The sequence below is a fragment of the Tympanuchus pallidicinctus genome, unplaced genomic scaffold, assembly GCF_026119805.1.
Source record: "Tympanuchus pallidicinctus isolate F22 unplaced genomic scaffold, pur_lepc_1.0 scaffold7, whole genome shotgun sequence".
NCBI lineage: Eukaryota > Metazoa > Chordata > Aves > Galliformes > Phasianidae > Tympanuchus > Tympanuchus pallidicinctus.
The window spans coordinates 24,807,094-24,826,229 of NW_026294791.1; the positions used below are offsets into that span (position 1 = coordinate 24,807,094).

Below are 19,136 nucleotides of genomic sequence, written 5' to 3' on the forward strand. Positions count from 1 at the left end.
GGAGCAACATAGAATTGCCAATGAGGAAGTTAAGTGCCTCCGTGGAGCTGATTGCCAGCATCCTGGGCAGGGACAGCAGCAGCAGTGCAGCAGCAGCTTACTGGTTGCAAGCAAATCCCTACCCAAAAATCCAAGATCAAGGAGCAGAATAACTGCAGGGCGAGGAGAGCAGCGGCACGGATGCTCTCCTGCTGTTCAGTAATGAGCGTGCACCGCCTTGGTTCAGCCTTGGGACAGCAGGCATCCCACTGCCATGCCCTGGGCAGCTACGTTAGCAAACAGCCCCAAACACAGCAGAGCTACAGGAGCAGCAGCAGAAATGGAAGCACTTGGAAGCTTGACGAATGCACTCTGCCTCTCACAGCCCACACTGTGGCCACGCTGCTCCTCTCTCGCACTTCATGATCACAGGGCTGTGGTTTGGCACGGCTGCCGGTCAGCCAGCCCCTGGCAGAGCTCTGGTACCTCTCACTTGTCAAAGCATTTCCTCTTGCTGGTCTGAAGACAGTTCGCAATCCAAGGGAGGGGAAATCGGAAAGATTAATCACAGAATCACAGAATTGTAGGGGTTGGAAGGGACCTCCAGAGATCATCGAGTCCAACCCCCTTGCCAAAGCAGGTTCCCTACACCAGGTTGCACAGGTAAGGAGGGTTTCACCAATAAATGAAGGTTTCAGGGAGCAATGCTCATCTACAGAGATCAGAACTGGTGGCAGCAGAGCTCCTGAGCTGGAAAAATGTTAGGAAACAATTCATGTGAAACACAGCTTAGGGTCTGGAGGATTTCATTCCAACAGTTTTTTGGTTTTTGTTTTTTTACACTTTAAGTTTTATAACCTGTTTTCAATAAACATAAGGAATAATGTTTCTCCTGGCAAGGGCACAGAGTGCGCTCCTGCAATGATGACGCAATGTTATTTTGTGTTTTCGCTTTCATCAGTCAGCTCCAACGAGAAGGAAATTCTAATAACGTGTGATTATCATTAAGGCAACTCTAATGGGATTTTGTGGACTGTGATTGGCATCGCAAGTACAGCATCAGACAGCAAGGGGAGCGGGCAAGGGACAAATCCACAGGACACCCTCAGAGTCAGCAGCAATTTGGGTAATTATGAAGCTTCCATTTCTGAAAGAACCAGGAAACGAGATTAATTTATAAATCAGTTTATTTACAGATTTTGTTCTCTTAAAGTACATTTCAGTTACCAAAGATATTTACACTGGTGTACACAGGGAGCACCCTGGTTATTTTACAGCTCCTAATTACAAAAACGCCTCCGCATCCTTGGGTCTGTCTACCGTGCAAAACTGCTCTGGATGTGAACGTCTGCAGAAACTGGCCCAAGAACCAAGTGACCAGGTTATTTACACGTACACAGTAAACAGGTTTCCTTTGAGTATCTCCACAACACAGTACATGGGGAGACAGAGCCTCCCCGAAGGCGGCTTTGCAAGTGTGTATCAAAAGGCTCTGCAAAGTCAAGGAAACAAACTATCAAACGCAGGTTAATTACAGTATTCCTCTTTCATCTGTATATATTTTCGCATTTCGCGTTTAAATTACAAATAAGTTCACTAGTTTGCTTTTCTCCATTTCAGTCCATTTGTAAACACTTCAGATGCACTAAATGCCTTATAAGATCCAACTGCTTCTCTGCTGAAAAGTACTCTGTATTCCTAATGTTCTGAAGGTAGCAAAGGGATACGAAAGTCAGAACTGCGCTCAGTTCCGTGCAGAATAGTCACCTACGAGGTCTCTATCTCTGTGCTACTGAAGATCTTCTGCAGCTACGCACTTATTCAAGTATTGCAAAAAGCTAAGGCCACTTTTTCAAGAAAGGAAAGTGAACAAGATGGGATTTTCCAATCCCTCATTCCCCCTTCCAAAAGGCAGCTGGGCTTTCCCCACGGCGCAGAGATCCTTTCCAAAAGGGAACCACGTTCCCCAGTGCCAGCAGCCGCTGCCTGCAGGAGCTTACAGGAGAACCTCTCAGCCCTGAAGCTCCTAATGTGGCTGTGCTATGATAGCCGAGACCCAGCAGTATCATCTTGTTCTTCTAAGTAGGAAGTTTGGGAGGGGAAAGACGTACAGAACTCAGCCTCTGCTCCTAAGACTCCAGGCTCCCCCATACCTGTTATCAGACACGACCCAGGCAGACCATCGCTTCGTCACCGTCATCACCGGTCCAAAAGGAACTCAACACACCCGAGGTATTGAGCACACTCTCAACTAAAAGAAGCTCAACACACGTGAGGTACTGAGAAGATAAATGACTTATGTTCAAGTCTTTTTCGGCTTGCTCCTGTCCAGGATGTTTACCAAAAAGAAAAGGTGATGTGTGCACAGGAATAAAGCCGTTGTTTATACAGAGTTCTCTTCCATCCAAACAGCTGTAAAGGCAGCTACTCACTACTTCTGGTGAGGGCACTGATCTACTGCTGATCCATAGCAGTCAGACAGCAGGCATACGACCTCCAAAGGTCCCTGGCAGGTGAGCTGCACAACCTTCTCCTGCTGCTGGATATTCCAGAGAAGCCCCAGAGGACAGCTGGAGAGCCTTCTGATGCCTGGCACCCTCCTCAGCACTGGCCATGGTACTCAGGGGACAAAAGCCAGCTGCATTTCTCTGATACTCCAGCCACAGAGCTGTGTTGCGGGTTTCTGCCTTCCCTTCCTAATTGCTACCTATAAAAATAACAATGGACTCTACTGAAAAAGATACACCCAGGAAAGGGAATCTGCAGCAGTGACCCAATCAGTGACACCATGCCGGTTAAATGCAGCAGCTTCAGTTTGCTTCTATTTTAAGCAGCCCAGAATTTCACAGTTCAGCATCACGACACTTCAGATGGACAAGTGAGTCACCTAGGGAAAAAAAAGGCTGAACGTGGCTCCACCAAGACCATTTGACTTTCAGCCAGCCAGGAAGGCAACTGCTGCAGGACAGACGTGCATGTGCCCCGTTGGAGCTGTTCCTACAGGCCATTAGCTCCTCTGTTCTTCCACTTAGTAAGCTTCCACGAATACGGCTCCCCATTAACTCGCAAGCGAGGCGCTGGCAATACTACATCTGAGAGTTTGCTTGGACCTCTGGTAAGTCCAGCATTTCCCAGTGCTGTCCCTGAAGAATTACCAGCCACGTGTCGTTGTGCAAAATGCAAATATTCCAATGACAGCTTTCAAATAAAGAAAGCGGAAAAGAGAAAACGTAACAGCGGGAGCAGAGGTCTGCACAGTAAAAGCCCAGAAGCCCATGTACCAAGCAGATCAAAGAAAAAAGGTACTTCCTCCCCCCCCACCATCCCTATCATGGGCAGCAGCATCTTTATGGGACCTCCTAAAGTGCTTCAAAGCATCTCTCTGCACTCCAGCTGCCCAGAGAATCTGACTCTCCCCTGCATCTCGTCCCAAGTTAACAGGGACATCCACTATTAAGGCATCAGCATTCAACCCCAGATTGTCTGCGTCCATCCAAGAAAAACACCAGAGTGGGAGGGGCAGATTAGGAAAGAAAACTTGGCAGAAAAACACTGCAGTTCAACCCAGCACTGAATGAAACACGTACTAATGGCTGCCCGTGACATAGCAGGTCTGGGAAAGAAAAGAAACAGATGCAGCAGGGAAGTTTCACATCAAGCTCAGCCCCCTTAACTCTCCCCTTGTCTCTGAACTGGATGCAGAGATGCTCCATTCCTAGTCCTGCCTTCGTTGTCCACCCCTAGTCACTGAGGTTTGGTTCTTCCTTGTATCCATCTCAAGAAGCTGGAGGACTTGAGCAAAGAATGCAGACCCCAGAAGTTCCCAGAACAGGCATTTTCTCAAATCTGTCTGTCTCAAAATATAAGATAGCACAACCAACTGCACAGGACACTCTCCTATAACCCACTTAATAAATTACCTAAAAATAAATTAAAAAAAAAAAAAAAAGCCCACAAGCACAAAACATGCAGTCGGTCAAGCACTGCTTTCTTTGGTGAATACACTCTGTTCTCTAAATTGTTCAAGTAATGGCTTCTCCTATATATTAGGTGACCAGAGGGGAGAAAGCTGAGGGTGTGAAGGCCAAATTTTTGCAAGGAAACATTTGCTACTCCTGCATGTTCCGTGCCTGAGAGAATCCTGAGTATCTGTTATCTAGGAGCAGCTGGTGCTCCAGGAAGTCAAGAAGTGCTACGTGGTTGGAGGAAAGTTGTCCATGGGCTCTTCTTTCATGTTCTTCTATCTTGCTCCACCTCTGGACTGAAGCATGTTACATATGAAAAACAGAAGGAACTCTTTACTTGCATGCAAAAAGCAACATTAAATGATTTCCCTGGACTGAGTGGCACCATGTCTGGTACCACGCCACAGGAAGAAAGATGAAAAACAACTTCACAGGAAAGGGAATTAACTGGGCTCTGGAGCAGAAGAAACTGATGCACATTGTTAGGGCTGCAGGAGAAGAGGTGTTAAGGTTTTAACACTGTTCAGTACAGTAAATCATTTATACCTAAAACTTTACCAAATAATTTCTTCTCCAAATTACTCACGTTTTAAGACAACTCTCGTACTGATGACTGACAGCCATTCCAACAAAATAACCAATATCCCAACTTAACCCAGCCCTTTCAGGGCATGGGCTGAAAGTCAAAGCCCCAGGCAAGGAGCACAGACAGCTGCTGACAGTTACATGGCATAACTGCGTTGGCACACAGTCTGAGCACTCCACAACGCAGCCTCAGCGAGGGACCAGCTTGTCCAGACAACAAATCCAGTGCAAGGTCTCTTGTGGCAGAGGATGCCAATTTAGGTTCCTGTAGTCGCATCTGAGCCAACTTTAAAACCCACACGAGGAAGTCCAGCAGCAATGCTTGCAGGGTGGAGAGTACATCAGGAGTCAAAAGGCCCGTGCCTCAGTGCTTGCAGCTAGAGATTTATTTTCGGCACTTCACACAAGCAGCCATCTCTGCTGTTTCGCACTTACCTGGCTCAGTACCTCTACAGTGTCTCTGATCAAGGTCTCAAAGATCCCATCTGCCAGCTGCATCTTTACACACAGTTCATCCTCATCGTAATTCACCCACTGGGCTTCCTCCTCGTGGAGTTCCTGCACCTAAGGGGATAAAAAGGAAAAAAGGAAACACAAGGAAGCATTGCAAGTCTGTTGCTTTAGGATAATACCCCCTGCAAAGTTCCAAAAAGATCACAAACAGTTCCCATCTGCCAACAACAGACCTGCCTTTGCAAGAGATTACAAGGAATGCTTGGAATAGCACAACGGACATAGCTCTATTTGAGCCAGGCTATTCCATTGTATGAACATTATCCACCTTCCACCACAGTCTGTTTCAAAGGTTTCTGTATTCCTGACCAAGTTTTTCACTTGAAAGAACTCAGCTAATGGGATATTTGTGCCCAATAGCACAGGCTCCATTAAAAAGTCCCTAATTGCCTATTTGTAAGACGCTGATTTCATGCAGCTTAAGCTGGTACAGAATCATGCAAAGAGCTCCAAAAGGGGAGGATAAAAGACTTTACTACAGTTCAGATTATTTGAATAAGAATTAGAAAACCTGAAGGAATTTACCAACTTTTCTCCAATTCTTCTATATGGGAAGACAAAACACTGGCATGTGTTGTATGGTAGAATTAAACTCATTTGCACAGACAACGCCATGCTTCATTTGCTTTGTCATCATTAGTACAAACTGCATTTCGTACTATTTCAGTCCAAAGAATAACTCAATGGCTATTTATGTCCTTTTAAACTGCTGCCCACTGTTTGCTGGCAAAGAGGTGTTTTAGTAACAGAGGTATATGATGAAGCCTAATCAGCAATCTCTCCAAATTGCCCACCTCCAACTAAGCTTATCAAACGTGTATTCATGACTACGTTAGTGTTACAGATGCATCCCAACAAAGTTCAAACGTTCTCAAAAGAAGAGTGGATACAAACATTGCTCATTTAAAATGCCACATCTGATTAAAGCTCTTCCTCTGCTCAGCTTCAGCACAGAGCTTCTCTGACCACACACCCTAAGCTCTGAACTCCAAATATGCTTTTGCTAGCCACTTAAAGTTAGCCAGGCATCTAGGTGCTGCTGAAAGAATGTCAAAGCATACTGAAAGCCCACTAATCCAGCATCAGTATGTAATAATGTGCTGTTATCTCAAACAGTACAAGAACTATAGCCCCAACACTTCCTCCCTTTCATCCGAAACAAAACTGCACAGAAACTCATCTGTCCTGACAGCGGCAGCTGCCGTAGCACAGTGATAACTCAATAACCCAAACAGCACAAGAACAGGCTGCACTGGGAACCCCAGGAAACTTGCATTGCTGTCATGGTTTTTAGCTGTTTGTAAGGCCTCACACACGGGCTTTCAGCCTGACAGCTCTTTTCTCCTTCTCCTAAGAGAGCGTGGGGAGGGATCTCAGCCTGCAAACAGCTTTGCAAGAGCCACAACACGTGCTTACAAGTCTGTGCTACCACAGCAAGCACTCCACACAGCTGTCAGAGATTAAGTGCAATGGCTTAATTTTACTTCTTGCTAGTAAGGAAGAAGTTAACAATACTGGCAACCAAACTTTGAACGTGTGTCCTAGGTGAAAAACAGTTTAAACTGTGAAAGCTAACAGGAGGCAGATAACTGGGTGTAAGTTTGTTCCAGGCATCCACCCCCACACAGACATCTGAAGACTCCAGCAGAAGCTTCCTGCCTGCAACCCATATGTGCTGGCTGTACATTCAGATAAGCCCTGAGTAAACAAAAAAGGGGAATGTCCCATACCCTCTCATTAATAAAAAGGCATAAGACAAGCACCAATTGGGAGGCTGGTCACGTGTTGCATGCCTGCAAAGAGACCATTTAGATGAGGAAAGGGAGGAGATAGGGATCGTGAAAAGAAAGGACTGTGCCCAAAAGAAGGGTTTCCAAGAAGCAGAAGTGGTCTTGGAGAGAAAACAGGGGTCTCAAAAAGGAGACAGTGAAGATCCTGGCTGGAAGGAAGATCCTGGAAGAGGAGATGGGTGGAGACCAGTGCCAGCACACCTTGCCCCAGGACCGGTACCTGGAGCAGCTGCCTACTGCCAGCAGACACAGCTCCCTGCTGGATTTCCCCAGGCCAGCAGCAGCCTCCCTGCTGGGAAGGTAAGCCCAGACCTCATGAACCGAACGTGGGGTTGGAAGCAAGTAAAACAACTAGGTAGGTTAAAAGCTGTAATTTTGTTAGCTCTTAAGCAAACCCCAACATCCAGACTCACTGTAAGCTGCTATTTACTCTGCCTCACCCACAACAACGAGATGGAACACTGCTTTTACTGTATTACAACAGGAAAAAGCGATACATAAGATAAAGAAACAAGTACTTGGGGAAGGACTAGTTAACTTGATACAAGGAGAGAAAATCTGCATGTTCAACAGCATCGGAGACATCAAGAAAAACAGTATAAGTGATTGGTTTTTTCTTATTTCTATCATGCCCTTCTTTCTCTGAGGCACAGGGCACAATTTCCTCCGGTATCAGCAGGACTTCCTTGAACATACTTTTGGAAGGTGCAGTGTGCAGCTGCAGGCTAGTTTCTTTACAGTTATTCAGAACATGTGTGGAGCCTACCATGCTGCTTTGTAGTTCCAGCTGAGGACATCTGAGCCGAGGCAGTTGCAACTGCTTTGTTGATCCATTTATCGCAAACTGCTTCTAGGCAACGGAGACATTTTCATAGAATGGGTTGGAAGGGACTCAAAGCTCCCCCAGCCCCACCCCCTAGTGAGGGTTGGCTGCCTCCCAGCAGCTCAGGCTGCCCAGGGCCCTCCAGCGATGGGGCACCCACAGCTCTGGGCAGCAGTGCCAGCACCTCACCACGTCTAAGAAAAGGATTTTTTTCAAAACATCTGACCTAAATTTTCCCTCTTTCAGTCTAAATTAACTCCCCTTCATCCTATCACTATCAGACCACGTACTGTCATGTCAACAACGCCTATGAGGGCAAGAAGTCCTGGAAGAGGAAGAGGTGAGCAAGATATCGTTACCTTTGTTGATTGATCTCTGAAAATGAATGAAATTCGAAGTCTGAGAAAAGACTTCTCACGTCACCCAAATGAGCCTATTGCCACTTGGTTATTTTGATGCTGGGACAATAGAGCCAACAGTGTGTGGTTGGATAGTAGAGAAGCTCGCCAACTGGGTGGCACTGCTAGGGACTCAGCCATTGACAGAGGTATTGGTACATGCCAGAACCAGGCCTTCACCCTCTGGAAGAGGATGTTGTTAGCTGTAAAAGAGAGATACCCCTTCAAAGACGATCTGATGCCTGAGAAGAAGAAATGGGCTGATATGGAAGAAGGCATCAGTTATTTGAGAGAATGTGCTGTGGTGGAAATGCTACATAGCCCCGATTTCATTCCTGATGAGCGAGACCAAGAGCATGATCCTGAGAGAGTCAAGTGTACACCAAATATGTGGCGTACATTCACAAAGACTGCACCAGAGAGGTACGCCAGTACATTTGCAGCAATGTATGGCAGAGGAGAAAGAAGACCCCTTATAAATGAGTTGGTTAATAAACTTCAAGACTTTGAGTTACATTTAAGCCCTCCACGAGCTTGTGTTTCAGCCATTGAAAAAGTAGTTGAAAAGCTGGACAGAATGGAAACAAACAAGAAGATATCATAGACAAACTATCAATCGTGCCTGATGCTGATGAATCCATGGTGGTAACAGATACATCTAATGAGGAACAGAATTCCCAAAACAGCCTACTTGAGGGGCTGATCAACTTGATTTCCTCCCAGCCAGTGTCATCCAATGTCTCAGCTATCAAAAGAAGACGTCCTCCTGCTCGAACAAGTGACAACAGTAAGACCACGTCACGTTTTGCCTTGTGGCATTACCTACGTGACCATGGAGAAGACATGAAGACGTGGCATAAGCAACCTACTCCAGCACTTCAAGCACGGGTAAAAAAATTACAAGGCAAATCAACCACCAAGGTGAACTTCTCCAAAAAGGTGACTGCTCCAGTTGCTGCAGACAACAGAGGTAACAAATAGAGGGGCCCTGCTCCCAGCCAAGAGGGAGAAAGGGATAATAGAGTTTATTGGACTGTGTGGATTAGATGGCCTGGCACATCAGAATCACGGAAATATAAGGCCCTGGTGGATACTGGTGCACAGTACACTCTAGGGACAAAATCAATTTATATTCATGGGGTGACTGGGGGTTCCCAAGAGACTATGTTGGAGGCCGAAATCAGCCTCACTGGTAAAGACTGGCAAAGGCACCCTATTGTGACTGGCCCAGGGGCTGCATGTATATTTGGTATTGATTACCTCAGAAGGGGATATTTTAAGGATCCCAAAGGGTATTGATGGGCCTTTGGAATAGCTGCTGTAGACACAGAAGGTGTTAAGCAGCTGTCTGTTTTGCCTGCCCTGTCAGAAGATCCGTCTGTTGTGGGGTTGCTACAAGTGGAAGAGCAACATGTACCGATAGCCACAAAATGGTGCACAGGCGTCAGTACCGCACCAACAGGGATTCTTTGCTCCCCATTCATAAGTTAATTCGTCAACTAGAGAATCAGGGAGTGATCAGCAAAACTCACTCGCCTTTTAACAGCCCCATATGGTCAGTGCGTAAAGCCAGTGGAGAATGGAGGCTGACGGTGGACTACCGTGGCCTGAATGAAGTCACACCCCCACTGAGTGCTGCTGTGCTGGACATGTTAGAACTCCAGTATGAACTGGAGTCAAAAGCAGCCAAGTGGTATGCCACCATTGACATTGCTAACGCCTTTTTCTCCATTCCTCTGGCCAAAGAATCTAGATCACAGTTTGCTTTCACCTGGAGGGGCATTCAGTATACCTGGAATCGTTTGCCCCAGGGGTGGAAACATAGTACAACCATTTGCCATGGGTTGATCCAAGCTGCACTGGAACAGGAAGGTGTTCCTGAGCACCTGCAGTACATTGATGACATCATTGTGTGGGGCAACACAGCAAAGGAAGTTTTTGAGAAAGGAGAGCAAATAATCCAGATCCTTCTCTGTGCTGGTTTTGCTATTAAGCGAAGCAAAGTGAAAGGACCTGCCCAGGAAATTCAGTTCCTAGGCATAAAGTGGCAAGATGGCCGTTGTCACATCCCGACAGATGTGGTCGACAAAATCACTGCCATGTCTCCCCCCACTAATAAGAAAGAGACACAATCGTTTCTGGGCGTAGTGGGTTTTTGGAGAATGCATGTTCCAAACTACAGCCTCATTGTAAGCCCACTTTATCAGGTGACACGGAAGAAGAATGATTCTGTGTGGGGTCCTGAGCAGCAGCAGGCTTTTGAGCAGATTAAACAAGATAGCCCGTGCTGTGGCCCTGAGGCCAGTACGGATGGGACAGGATGTGAAGAACATCCTCTACACTGCTGCTGGAGAGAAAGGCCCCACTTGGAGTTTGTGGCAAAGAGCCTTAGGAGAGACCTGAGGCTGACCCCTGGGATTCTGGAGTCGAGCCTACAGGGGGTCGGAGGAGGGCTACACTCCAACTGAGAAAGAGATCCGCGTATGAGGGGGTTCAGGCTGCTCCCGAAGTAGTCGGTACTGAAACATAGCCCCTTCTGGCACCTCGACTGCCAGTGGTGAACTGGATGTTCAAGGGAAAGGTTCCCTCCACCCATCATGCTACTGATGCCACTTGGAGTAAGTGGGTTGCGTTGATTACGCAGCCAGCGCTGATGGGGAACCTCAGCCGTCCAGGAATCCTACAGGTCATCATCGACTGGCCTGAAGGTAAAAAGTTTGGAACATCACCAGCAGGAGAGGTATCTCATGCTAAAGAAGCCCCACCATACAATGAACTACCAGAGAATGAAAAGAAATATGCCCTGTTCACAGATGGATCATGTCGTATTGTGGGGAAGCATCGCAGATGGAAATCTGCTGTGTGGAGCCCCACACGACAAGTTGCAGAGGCCACTGAAGGGAAAGGAGAATCAAGCCAATTTGCAGAGGCAAAGGCTGTCCAACTGGCCTTAGATGTTGCTGAACGGGAGAGGTGGCCAATGCTCTATCTTTACACTGACTCATGGATGGTAGCAAATGCCTTATGGGGACGGTTACAGCAGTGGGAGCAAAATAACTGGCAAAGAAGGGGTAAACCTATTTGGGCTGCTGACCTATGGAAAGATATTGCTACCCGAACAAAAAATATGGTTATAAAGATGCATCATGTAGATGCTCATGTGCCCAAGAGTAGATCAGCAAAATAACCATTAAGTAGACCAAGCTGCCAGAATTGAGGTGGCTCAAATAGACCTAGATTGGCAGAACAAGGGTGAGTTATTTTTAGCTTGGTGGGCCCATGAGACCTCAGGCCATCAAGGGAGAGACGCAACATATAAGTGGGCCAGAGACCGAGGGGTGGATTTAAGTATGGATGCTATTGCACAAATCGTTCATGACTGTGACACATGCGCCACAATTAAACAAGCCAAAAGGATGAAACCTCTCTGGGGGGAAGGGCGATGGCAAAAGTACAAATATGGGGAGGCATGGCAGGTTGATTGTATCACCTTGCCACGATCTCGCAATGGTAAGCATTATGTGCTCACCATGGTGGAGGCAACCATCGGGTGGCTTGAAACATATGCAGTACCCCATGCTACCGCCCGAAACACCATATTAGGTCTGGAGAGGCAAATCCTGTGGCAACATGGCACCCCGGAAAGGATTGAGTGAGATAATGGGACTCATTTTAAAAATTCACTTGTGGATACTTGGGCCAGAGAACACGGCATCGAGTGGATTTATCATATCCCCTACCATGCACCAGCCTCTGGTAAGATCGAACGCTACAAAGGGTTGTTAAAAACCATGTCAAAAGCAATGGGTGGTGGAACATTTAAACACTGGGAGAACTATTTGGCAGAAGCTACCTGGCTGGTTAACACCAGAGGATCAATCAGTTGAGACGGTCCTACCCAATCCAGCTCCCCTACATATTCTAGAGGGAGATAAGGTCCCTGTAGTACATGTAAAGAGAATGTTGGGAAAAGCAGTTTGAGTTTCTCCAGCTTCTGAGAAGGGCAAACCTCTTCGTGGAACTGTTTTTGCCCAGGGACCTGGGTCCACCTGGTGGGTGATGCAGAAAAACGGGGATGTTCAGTGTGTACCACAAGGGAATTTGATGTTGGGGGAGTGCAGTCTGTAATCCCATGTGTTAAGCATGATGTAGTGATGTACAATAAGGGGTGGAATGTCATGGTTTTATGATTTTTGGCTATCAGTATTCCACACAATAACATCATGTAATGCACTTTGCGGGGGGGGGTTGACTTCTGCTGAATGTTCGTCCGACAGAGAAGAACTACATTTCCCCAGGAGGCTTTGTGGTCAGCAAGGAGATATAACTCTGTGCGAGGTCACCTGAGTTCTTCTTCTTTGCCTGCTCTTTGCTGTCTGTGCTTCGCTGTCTACTTTTCTTCAGTCACTCAACTGGACTGCACTTCTCACCTCAGCATTGTGGTGAGGTCTATCTACCATTCAACAGACTCTCTCTCTCTCATTGTATTTTGCTAATACTATATTTAGTAAATCATTTGTTCCACCTCAGATTATTGCCATTGCTTTCAAGTATTTTGGGGTCCCCTGTTTCCCTTTTCTGGAGGCGCAGATCCACAGATCCCTCCGCCCCACTGGTCACGGAACCGGGCCGAACCAGCCCATAAACCGTTGACACATACAAAGTCAGTCCCCTCCTGCTTATAAGCTCCCATCAAGTTCTGAAAGGCTGCAATGAGGTCTCCCCAGAGCCCTGTCATCTCCAGGCTGAACAAGCACAGCTCCTTCAGCCTTCCTTCATGGAAGAGGTGCTCCAGCCCCTTATCATCCTCATGGCTCTCCTACAGACCCATTCTAACTTGTGCAGGGGCCTGTGATCCTCCTGGCCAGCTAATAAATGTCATGGTATCCAAAAACAACACTGAGAAGAATGAAATCCGATGGCAACTTTAGGCAATAAGCTTTGATTTCTAGAGATTCTCATGCAAAATAGTATTTGCATTAATATTTGCAAAGTAAACAACATTTTAAAAGATTATTTAGGAGCCTAGAAATAACAGAAACTCAGAAATACTGCCTTGGAAGAATGCCCATATGAGGATGGCGGGCAGGTGCGTTCTCACAGCACTGTGCTCTCAGTGCTCAGAAATAAGATGCACAGCTATACACAAGAGCAGGCTGTGATCCTCTTCTTACAGTAGGACTTCCCTCCTGCATCACAAAAGTGGGCTTTCTCTGATAAAGGCAGCTGGATAGGAACAGCTTGGCTTTTTCGCAGAGTTTAAAATCTCATGGACAGAAACCCCTGAGTGGCTGGGCCAGAAGATCAAGTACTTTTCTGCACTCTCTTGACAGGGTTCAAAAACTAAACATGTTGGTTTGGCAGTATCATGTGAGCTTTACTTTCTCAAATTCAGGATAAAAGAAAAGAGGTGGCAGGTCAGCTTGGGAAAAGCAACAGCAGAGTCTGTTCTAGCCCTGTGCAAACAAACTGGCAGAGAGTTTTGGCTGAAGACCCAAGTGGAAAAAGAGGAGTGAAAACAGCCTATTGTTAGCACCTGAACTTAAATAAAGAGGACTGAGGGTTCTCACTATGTACTAAAAAAGGTTTTGAAAGGTGTAGGAAGTACTGATACACAGCCAAACATGGCACTTCTGCCTAGGTACACATTTAAGATTCTCCCATGGATCACAGATAGAATACACAAGACAAAGCTGGCAATATGAAAGGGACACGAGAAGAAAAATAACCAAACATCTAAACATTCCTTAACTTGATTTGAAACTAAGTCATTTTTCATAAAAGTGAAGTTCCTGTGCTTGTTTACTGAAAGTGAAGGTTCACTGTAAATGTTAATAGCTGAGCAACTGTCCTGCAGACCAGAAAATGCTTGTAACAAATGCTATTACAAATTCTGGAGATAGATCGAATCATAAAATCTTTGGAGTTGGAACAGACCCATGGGGACCATTTAATCCAACTCCCCTGCAATGACAGGGACACCACAGCTCCATCAGGTTGCCCAGGGCCTGATCCAGCCTGGCCTTGAAAGTCTCCAGGGATGGGGCACCAACCACATTTCTGGGCAACCTGTTCCAGTGCCTGTCACTATAAAATTTTTTTTCTTACATCCAACCTTAATCTCTTTGAGCTTGAAACCATTTCCCCGTGCTCTATCGCCACAGACCCTGCTAAAGCCTTCTTTCCTGTAGCTCCCCTTTAGATACGCTATCAGATCACCTTGCAGCCTTCTCTTCTCTATGCTGAACAGTCCCAGCTCTCTCAGCTGTTGTCATAGGAGAGGTGTTCCATCCTGTGGATCATTTTTGTGGTCTTTCTCCAGCAGCCTGGTGTCTCTCCTGTCTCCTGGAGTCCTGAGGACTCCACATCTGCTTGCAGTCACTACTCCAGGTGAGGCTTCACCAGCACAGAGTAGATGGGCAGGATCACCTCCCTTGCCCTGCTGGCCACGCTTCTTTTGATGCAGCCCAGGATATGGTTGGCTTTCTGGGCTGCAAGGGCACACTGCTGGCTCATGTCCACCTTGCCATCTACCAGTATCTCCAGGCCTTTTTCAGCAGGGCTGTGCTCAATCCTTTCATCCTCCTGTTTGTATTGGTAGTGAGGGTTGCCTCCACCCAGGTGCAAGACCTTGCACTTGGATTTGTTGAACCTCATGAGGTTCTCCTGGACCCACTGCTCAGCCTATCAAGGTCCCTCTGGATGGCATCCCCCCCCATAGCTTGGTGTCATCAGCACACTTGCTGAGGGTGCACTTCACTCCACTGTCCTTGTCATTGATGGAGATACTAAATAGTGTCAGCCCCGGCACTGACCCCTGGGGGACACTGCTCATGGATATAGATGATATCCATGGCTCTTCCCTTGTCCACTGATGCAGTGACACCAAGCAGGATTTGCCCTTGGTGAAGCCATGCTGCTTCTCCCCTATCACCTTCCTGCTTCCATGTGCCTTAGTATAGCTTCCAGGAGGATCTGTTCTACTGTTTTCCCTGGCACAGAGATTAGACTGACAGGTTGGCAGTTCCCGGAGTATTCTTTTTTATCCTTCTTGAAAATGGGTGTGATGTTACCTTTTTTCCACTCACCAGGGACTTCACCTGATGGCTACCACTTTTCAGATATCACTGAAAGAGGCATGGTGACTACATCAGCCAATTCCCTTAGGACTCTGGGCTGCATCTCATCAGGACCCATAGATGTGTGGGTGTTCAGGTTCCTCAGGGGGTCACAAACCTGATCTTCGCTTACAGTGGGATGGACGTTGCTTCCCCATTCGCCTCCTACCAAACCAAACTTTTGAGGGATGTGTGGCAAGCAGTTATCAGGGAAGATAAAAAAAAAAACTTAAGTACTTCAGTCTTCTCCTTGTCTGATGTTACCAGCTTGCCCATGTCACTCACTATGGGGGATATTCCGTCTTGAACTTTCCTTTTTCTGGCTGAGGCACCTGTAGAAGCCTTTCTTGTTCTTTCTGGCATCTCCATCCAAGTTCAGTTTAAGCCGGGCCTTGGCTTTCCTGACCCCGACCCTACACAGCCTAGCAGCTTCCTTACAGTCTTCCCATGGTGCCTATTCCTGTTTCCACTGCCTATGCATTTTCTTCTTGCTCTTCAGCTTGACCAGCAGGTCCCAGCTCAACCATGCCGGTCTTCTGCCTTCCCTTCCTGACTTGCTACACATGGTAATGGAGAGCTTTTGTGCTCTAAATACAAACTCCTTAAAGATCTGCCAGCCTGATCAAAGTTAATGCTACAAAAAAGGAGAAAAGCACAGTGGCATTTGTTGGTGGCAGAAAAGAAGTGATAACTATTTTGCTGTGGGAAATGGCAGATGAAAGTGGGATGCAGTTGCTGGTGGAAGTTGCTGATCTATCCAGTTCTCCCCTCGATTCTTGGCTGCGCAGTGGCTGATCCACCCTGCTTCCCAGGGCCCATCCAGAACATGTGCCTTTCAAACTGCTGTGCCACTTCCACAGGGCTGAACTTCGCTGAAGCCAGGCATTATCAGGAAATGGGTTCAGTGTGATAAACCAGGGACACCTCCAAGAATAACCAGGGAGAGATTAAACCAGGCAAAATAGCCTGGTGCTTGCTCAGTGTCTTCAGAAGAAGCAAAAGGCTGTTCAGCAAACAGACCTGGCTTTAGGTTTTAGAGCCACCTGTGATGGCAGACAGCTATTTGACAGCCTTTGCTGCTGTACTGGAGAAACTGGTGTGCAACAAACTCTTCCTCCTCAGAACCAAAACCCCTGCATTAATTGTACTGTGCTCCTGGGGCAGTTGGCTGTGTGTCCATACTGGCCATCAGATGCATTCACTCCTCTCAGTCAGTCAAATACGTACTTGTCTCAGTAAGAATTGTAAAAAGCTGTTTTCATCTGAAAATTACTTTTAGTTGAAAGAAGAAACTGGGAAGGACTTGTGCTCAAAGTTTAAATACAAGTAATAGAAGACAAAGAAAGTTTACGTTTTCTTTGAAAAGAAGAACACCTTTTATTTTTAATAATCTTTGTCTTAATAAGCAGCAAAAGAACACGGAGAATTAGTCAGCTCTTACAGGCAATCATGTGGCAGATTCTGCACACTGCAAGGGATGCAGGTCTCCTAAATTCAACAAAGAAAGCATTTTCAGCTGTCATTTCTAAAGAAGTTTCTACTATATTTAAGCCTACCAAAAATCTTGATTTCTTTTTCAGAAAATCAATGTGTTGTACTATTTGAATACATTTCAAACAGTGCGTGTGAAACTCCAGAACTGGATCCTCTGCTCAGAGCTGCACTGAGTTACTAGCAGACAGGCTGCAGACCTTTTACAGACCTGTATATCCAGTTATGGCCTCGCATTTGTGTTACCACAGAATTCATGACCTTAAGCACAAGTTGAAGGCTGACTAGGGGACAGAGGAAAGCTATACAAGTAGTTCATATTTTATAGAAATATTAATAAAACAGAATAAAAGAAAACAAATACTATGTCCTTAGGTTTTTAGTGACAAGATTCTCCGATAGCAGCGGCATTACAGTTTGGCTTTGGTAGCAATGCCCCTGAGGCTGCCTTAATCCCAAAGCATGGTAAGCTGCAATCTTCAGTTACTCCCAGCTTTCAGCTAAAATTTCATTACCATGCACTTGTGAGAACAAAATAAAATTAAACAGATTATTTATTAAGCCAAAACTGCCAGAGTGCTATTAATCTCTGATGTCTGGGCCACAGACATCACACATGTAATTCACACACCAGACTGTCTGAACTTCCAACTTATCCCACCTAAAGTACTTTGGATGCCTTCAACTGGAAGGATTTTTCCCACTTCGGAAACTTTCTTTCCAGGTGTGACTCAAAGAAATCAGGAGCATGTCTTAAATCTGTACACAAGCACGATGGTTGAACTATTAACTCTTCCCTGGATCTAAGCATAGGACTTTTTTGTACACACTATGAACAGCTTCTATAAGTCAGAATCAAGAGTACTAGGATATGCAGGTCCTACACCTAAACGTTTTATTTACATACATTCCACATTCTCCCTATAGAAAAAGCCTGTTTTGGAAACCTTCCACTGATGGGCAATTAAAAGACCACACTACCCATGACCTGAAGTTACTTATGTGTGCACGTGTGTGGAATCAATTTCAGGTATAATTAAGTGAAGCATGATGTTAATGACAACTCATATTCCCAAGTAGAACCTTCACCATCATTACAGCCAATAAAGATGTTAATCATCCTGCAATACAAGCCAACAAGTAACCTTCCAAAACTAGTACACACCAGATATACTCAATCTTACACAGTTTTAACACTTTGTTTCTAAGTCTCTACCCAGTTGCAGATGCATTCATCAGTTATGTCAAGTGGTACAGGAGCAGAACTCATGTTCATTGCTTAGCTTTGAGGAAGTGCTTAGCTTTGGGTACCACCTGGCAGGTTGGTTGTCCTGTATGAAGGAAGCATCATGTCCCACACCATCTCATGGAAATCTTTCTTCTAACCTAAAGATTTTTGCTGCCTTTCTGCTCAATCTGGTTAGCAATCATGTCTATTATGACCTCAGTATCTCTGCCTCCAATAAAAACAACATTACTTCAAAATAAAGACATTTAAAACTGGAAAAAAAACCAACACAAAAAAACCCATATCTCCTTCCCAAAGAAAAAGTTTGCTCTCCTTTCAGTCAACTATTCCAATGCAAATTCACGCCTTAAACCTCTGTCAGTGTGCAAATCTATCCTCCAGCCAAATCCAGTAAACCTGAACTGAATTCATTCAAGCCTCCTCGCTTCATTGGTAACAGACTTGATTTTTGGTTTACTTTGTTTTGACAACACTGTGCTCTCTAAAATTAAACACCTATCAAGATCTCTTGCATACTCTGCATACCATAAATAGTATGATCAAATCTGAAAAATATGATCATGTCATACTTCAGTCTGAGGGATCATATCGGACACGACTGCTTTTTTTATCCACTCACCAATATATGATCCACTCTGTCTCGTTTCTTCCGCCCAAATTTAATCATCTTCTGCCAGTCTGTTTTGTTATTAGGCTCTTTGTTTAGACTAAAAAGCTTCAGTACTTCAGCTGCAATGAAGTTCTACAGAACAGAAAAGATGAGATTTAATAACATTTGTGTGTAGTTGTCATTTCTTAGCTCAAAGTACTTACCCTAAGTCAAGATAGAAAGCACAGCAAGCTTCTGTTTAGTCAAAAGACATACGATGGATCAAGAAAGTTACAGCAAAGTCTTTGAGGCAGACTAACATAGGCAACAGTTATTAAATTCAGCAGTGGGGAAAAAAAAAGAAGACACCCACTTCTGAGACAGCAGTCTTGAGAAGAACTTTCAATTAAACTGTACAGTAAACAGGAGATTATGACCATTCATTTAGCAGGAAGATATTGAAGAAAAGTAGAGTGGGAGTTCGGTGTCCCTGTCCGGTGCCCCTTCTCTCCTCTGAGATATGCTTTTTGAAAGTATTCTCAACTAAGAAGTTGATCTAGATACTACTTTGAACTTTTATAGAGAGTTAACATGCTTTATCTGCAGACAAATAATCAAAATACAGTAAAAAAAAAA

The 19,136-nt window shown here is 45.5% G+C and overlaps 1 protein-coding gene across 3 annotated transcripts in view; it reads right to left on the reverse strand.

Annotated features, from left to right (window-relative positions):
- Positions 1-1,148: 1,148 nt before the first annotated feature.
- Positions 1,149-19,136, reverse strand: part of CEP350 (centrosomal protein 350) — a 75,702-nt gene continuing 57,714 nt past the window's right edge. For 2 of the 3 annotated variants that reach the window (XM_052667113.1, XM_052667112.1), the window contains 2 exons: positions 18,531-18,653; positions 1,149-5,093 (listed from right to left, as the gene is read on the reverse strand). In XM_052667113.1, the coding sequence (XP_052523073.1) occupies positions 4,929-5,093; positions 18,531-18,653 (288 nt within the window). In that variant the 3' untranslated portion in view covers positions 1,149-4,928. The remainder of the gene's footprint in view (positions 5,094-18,530; positions 18,654-19,136) is intronic. The other variant, XM_052667111.1, reaches the window with a different exon arrangement.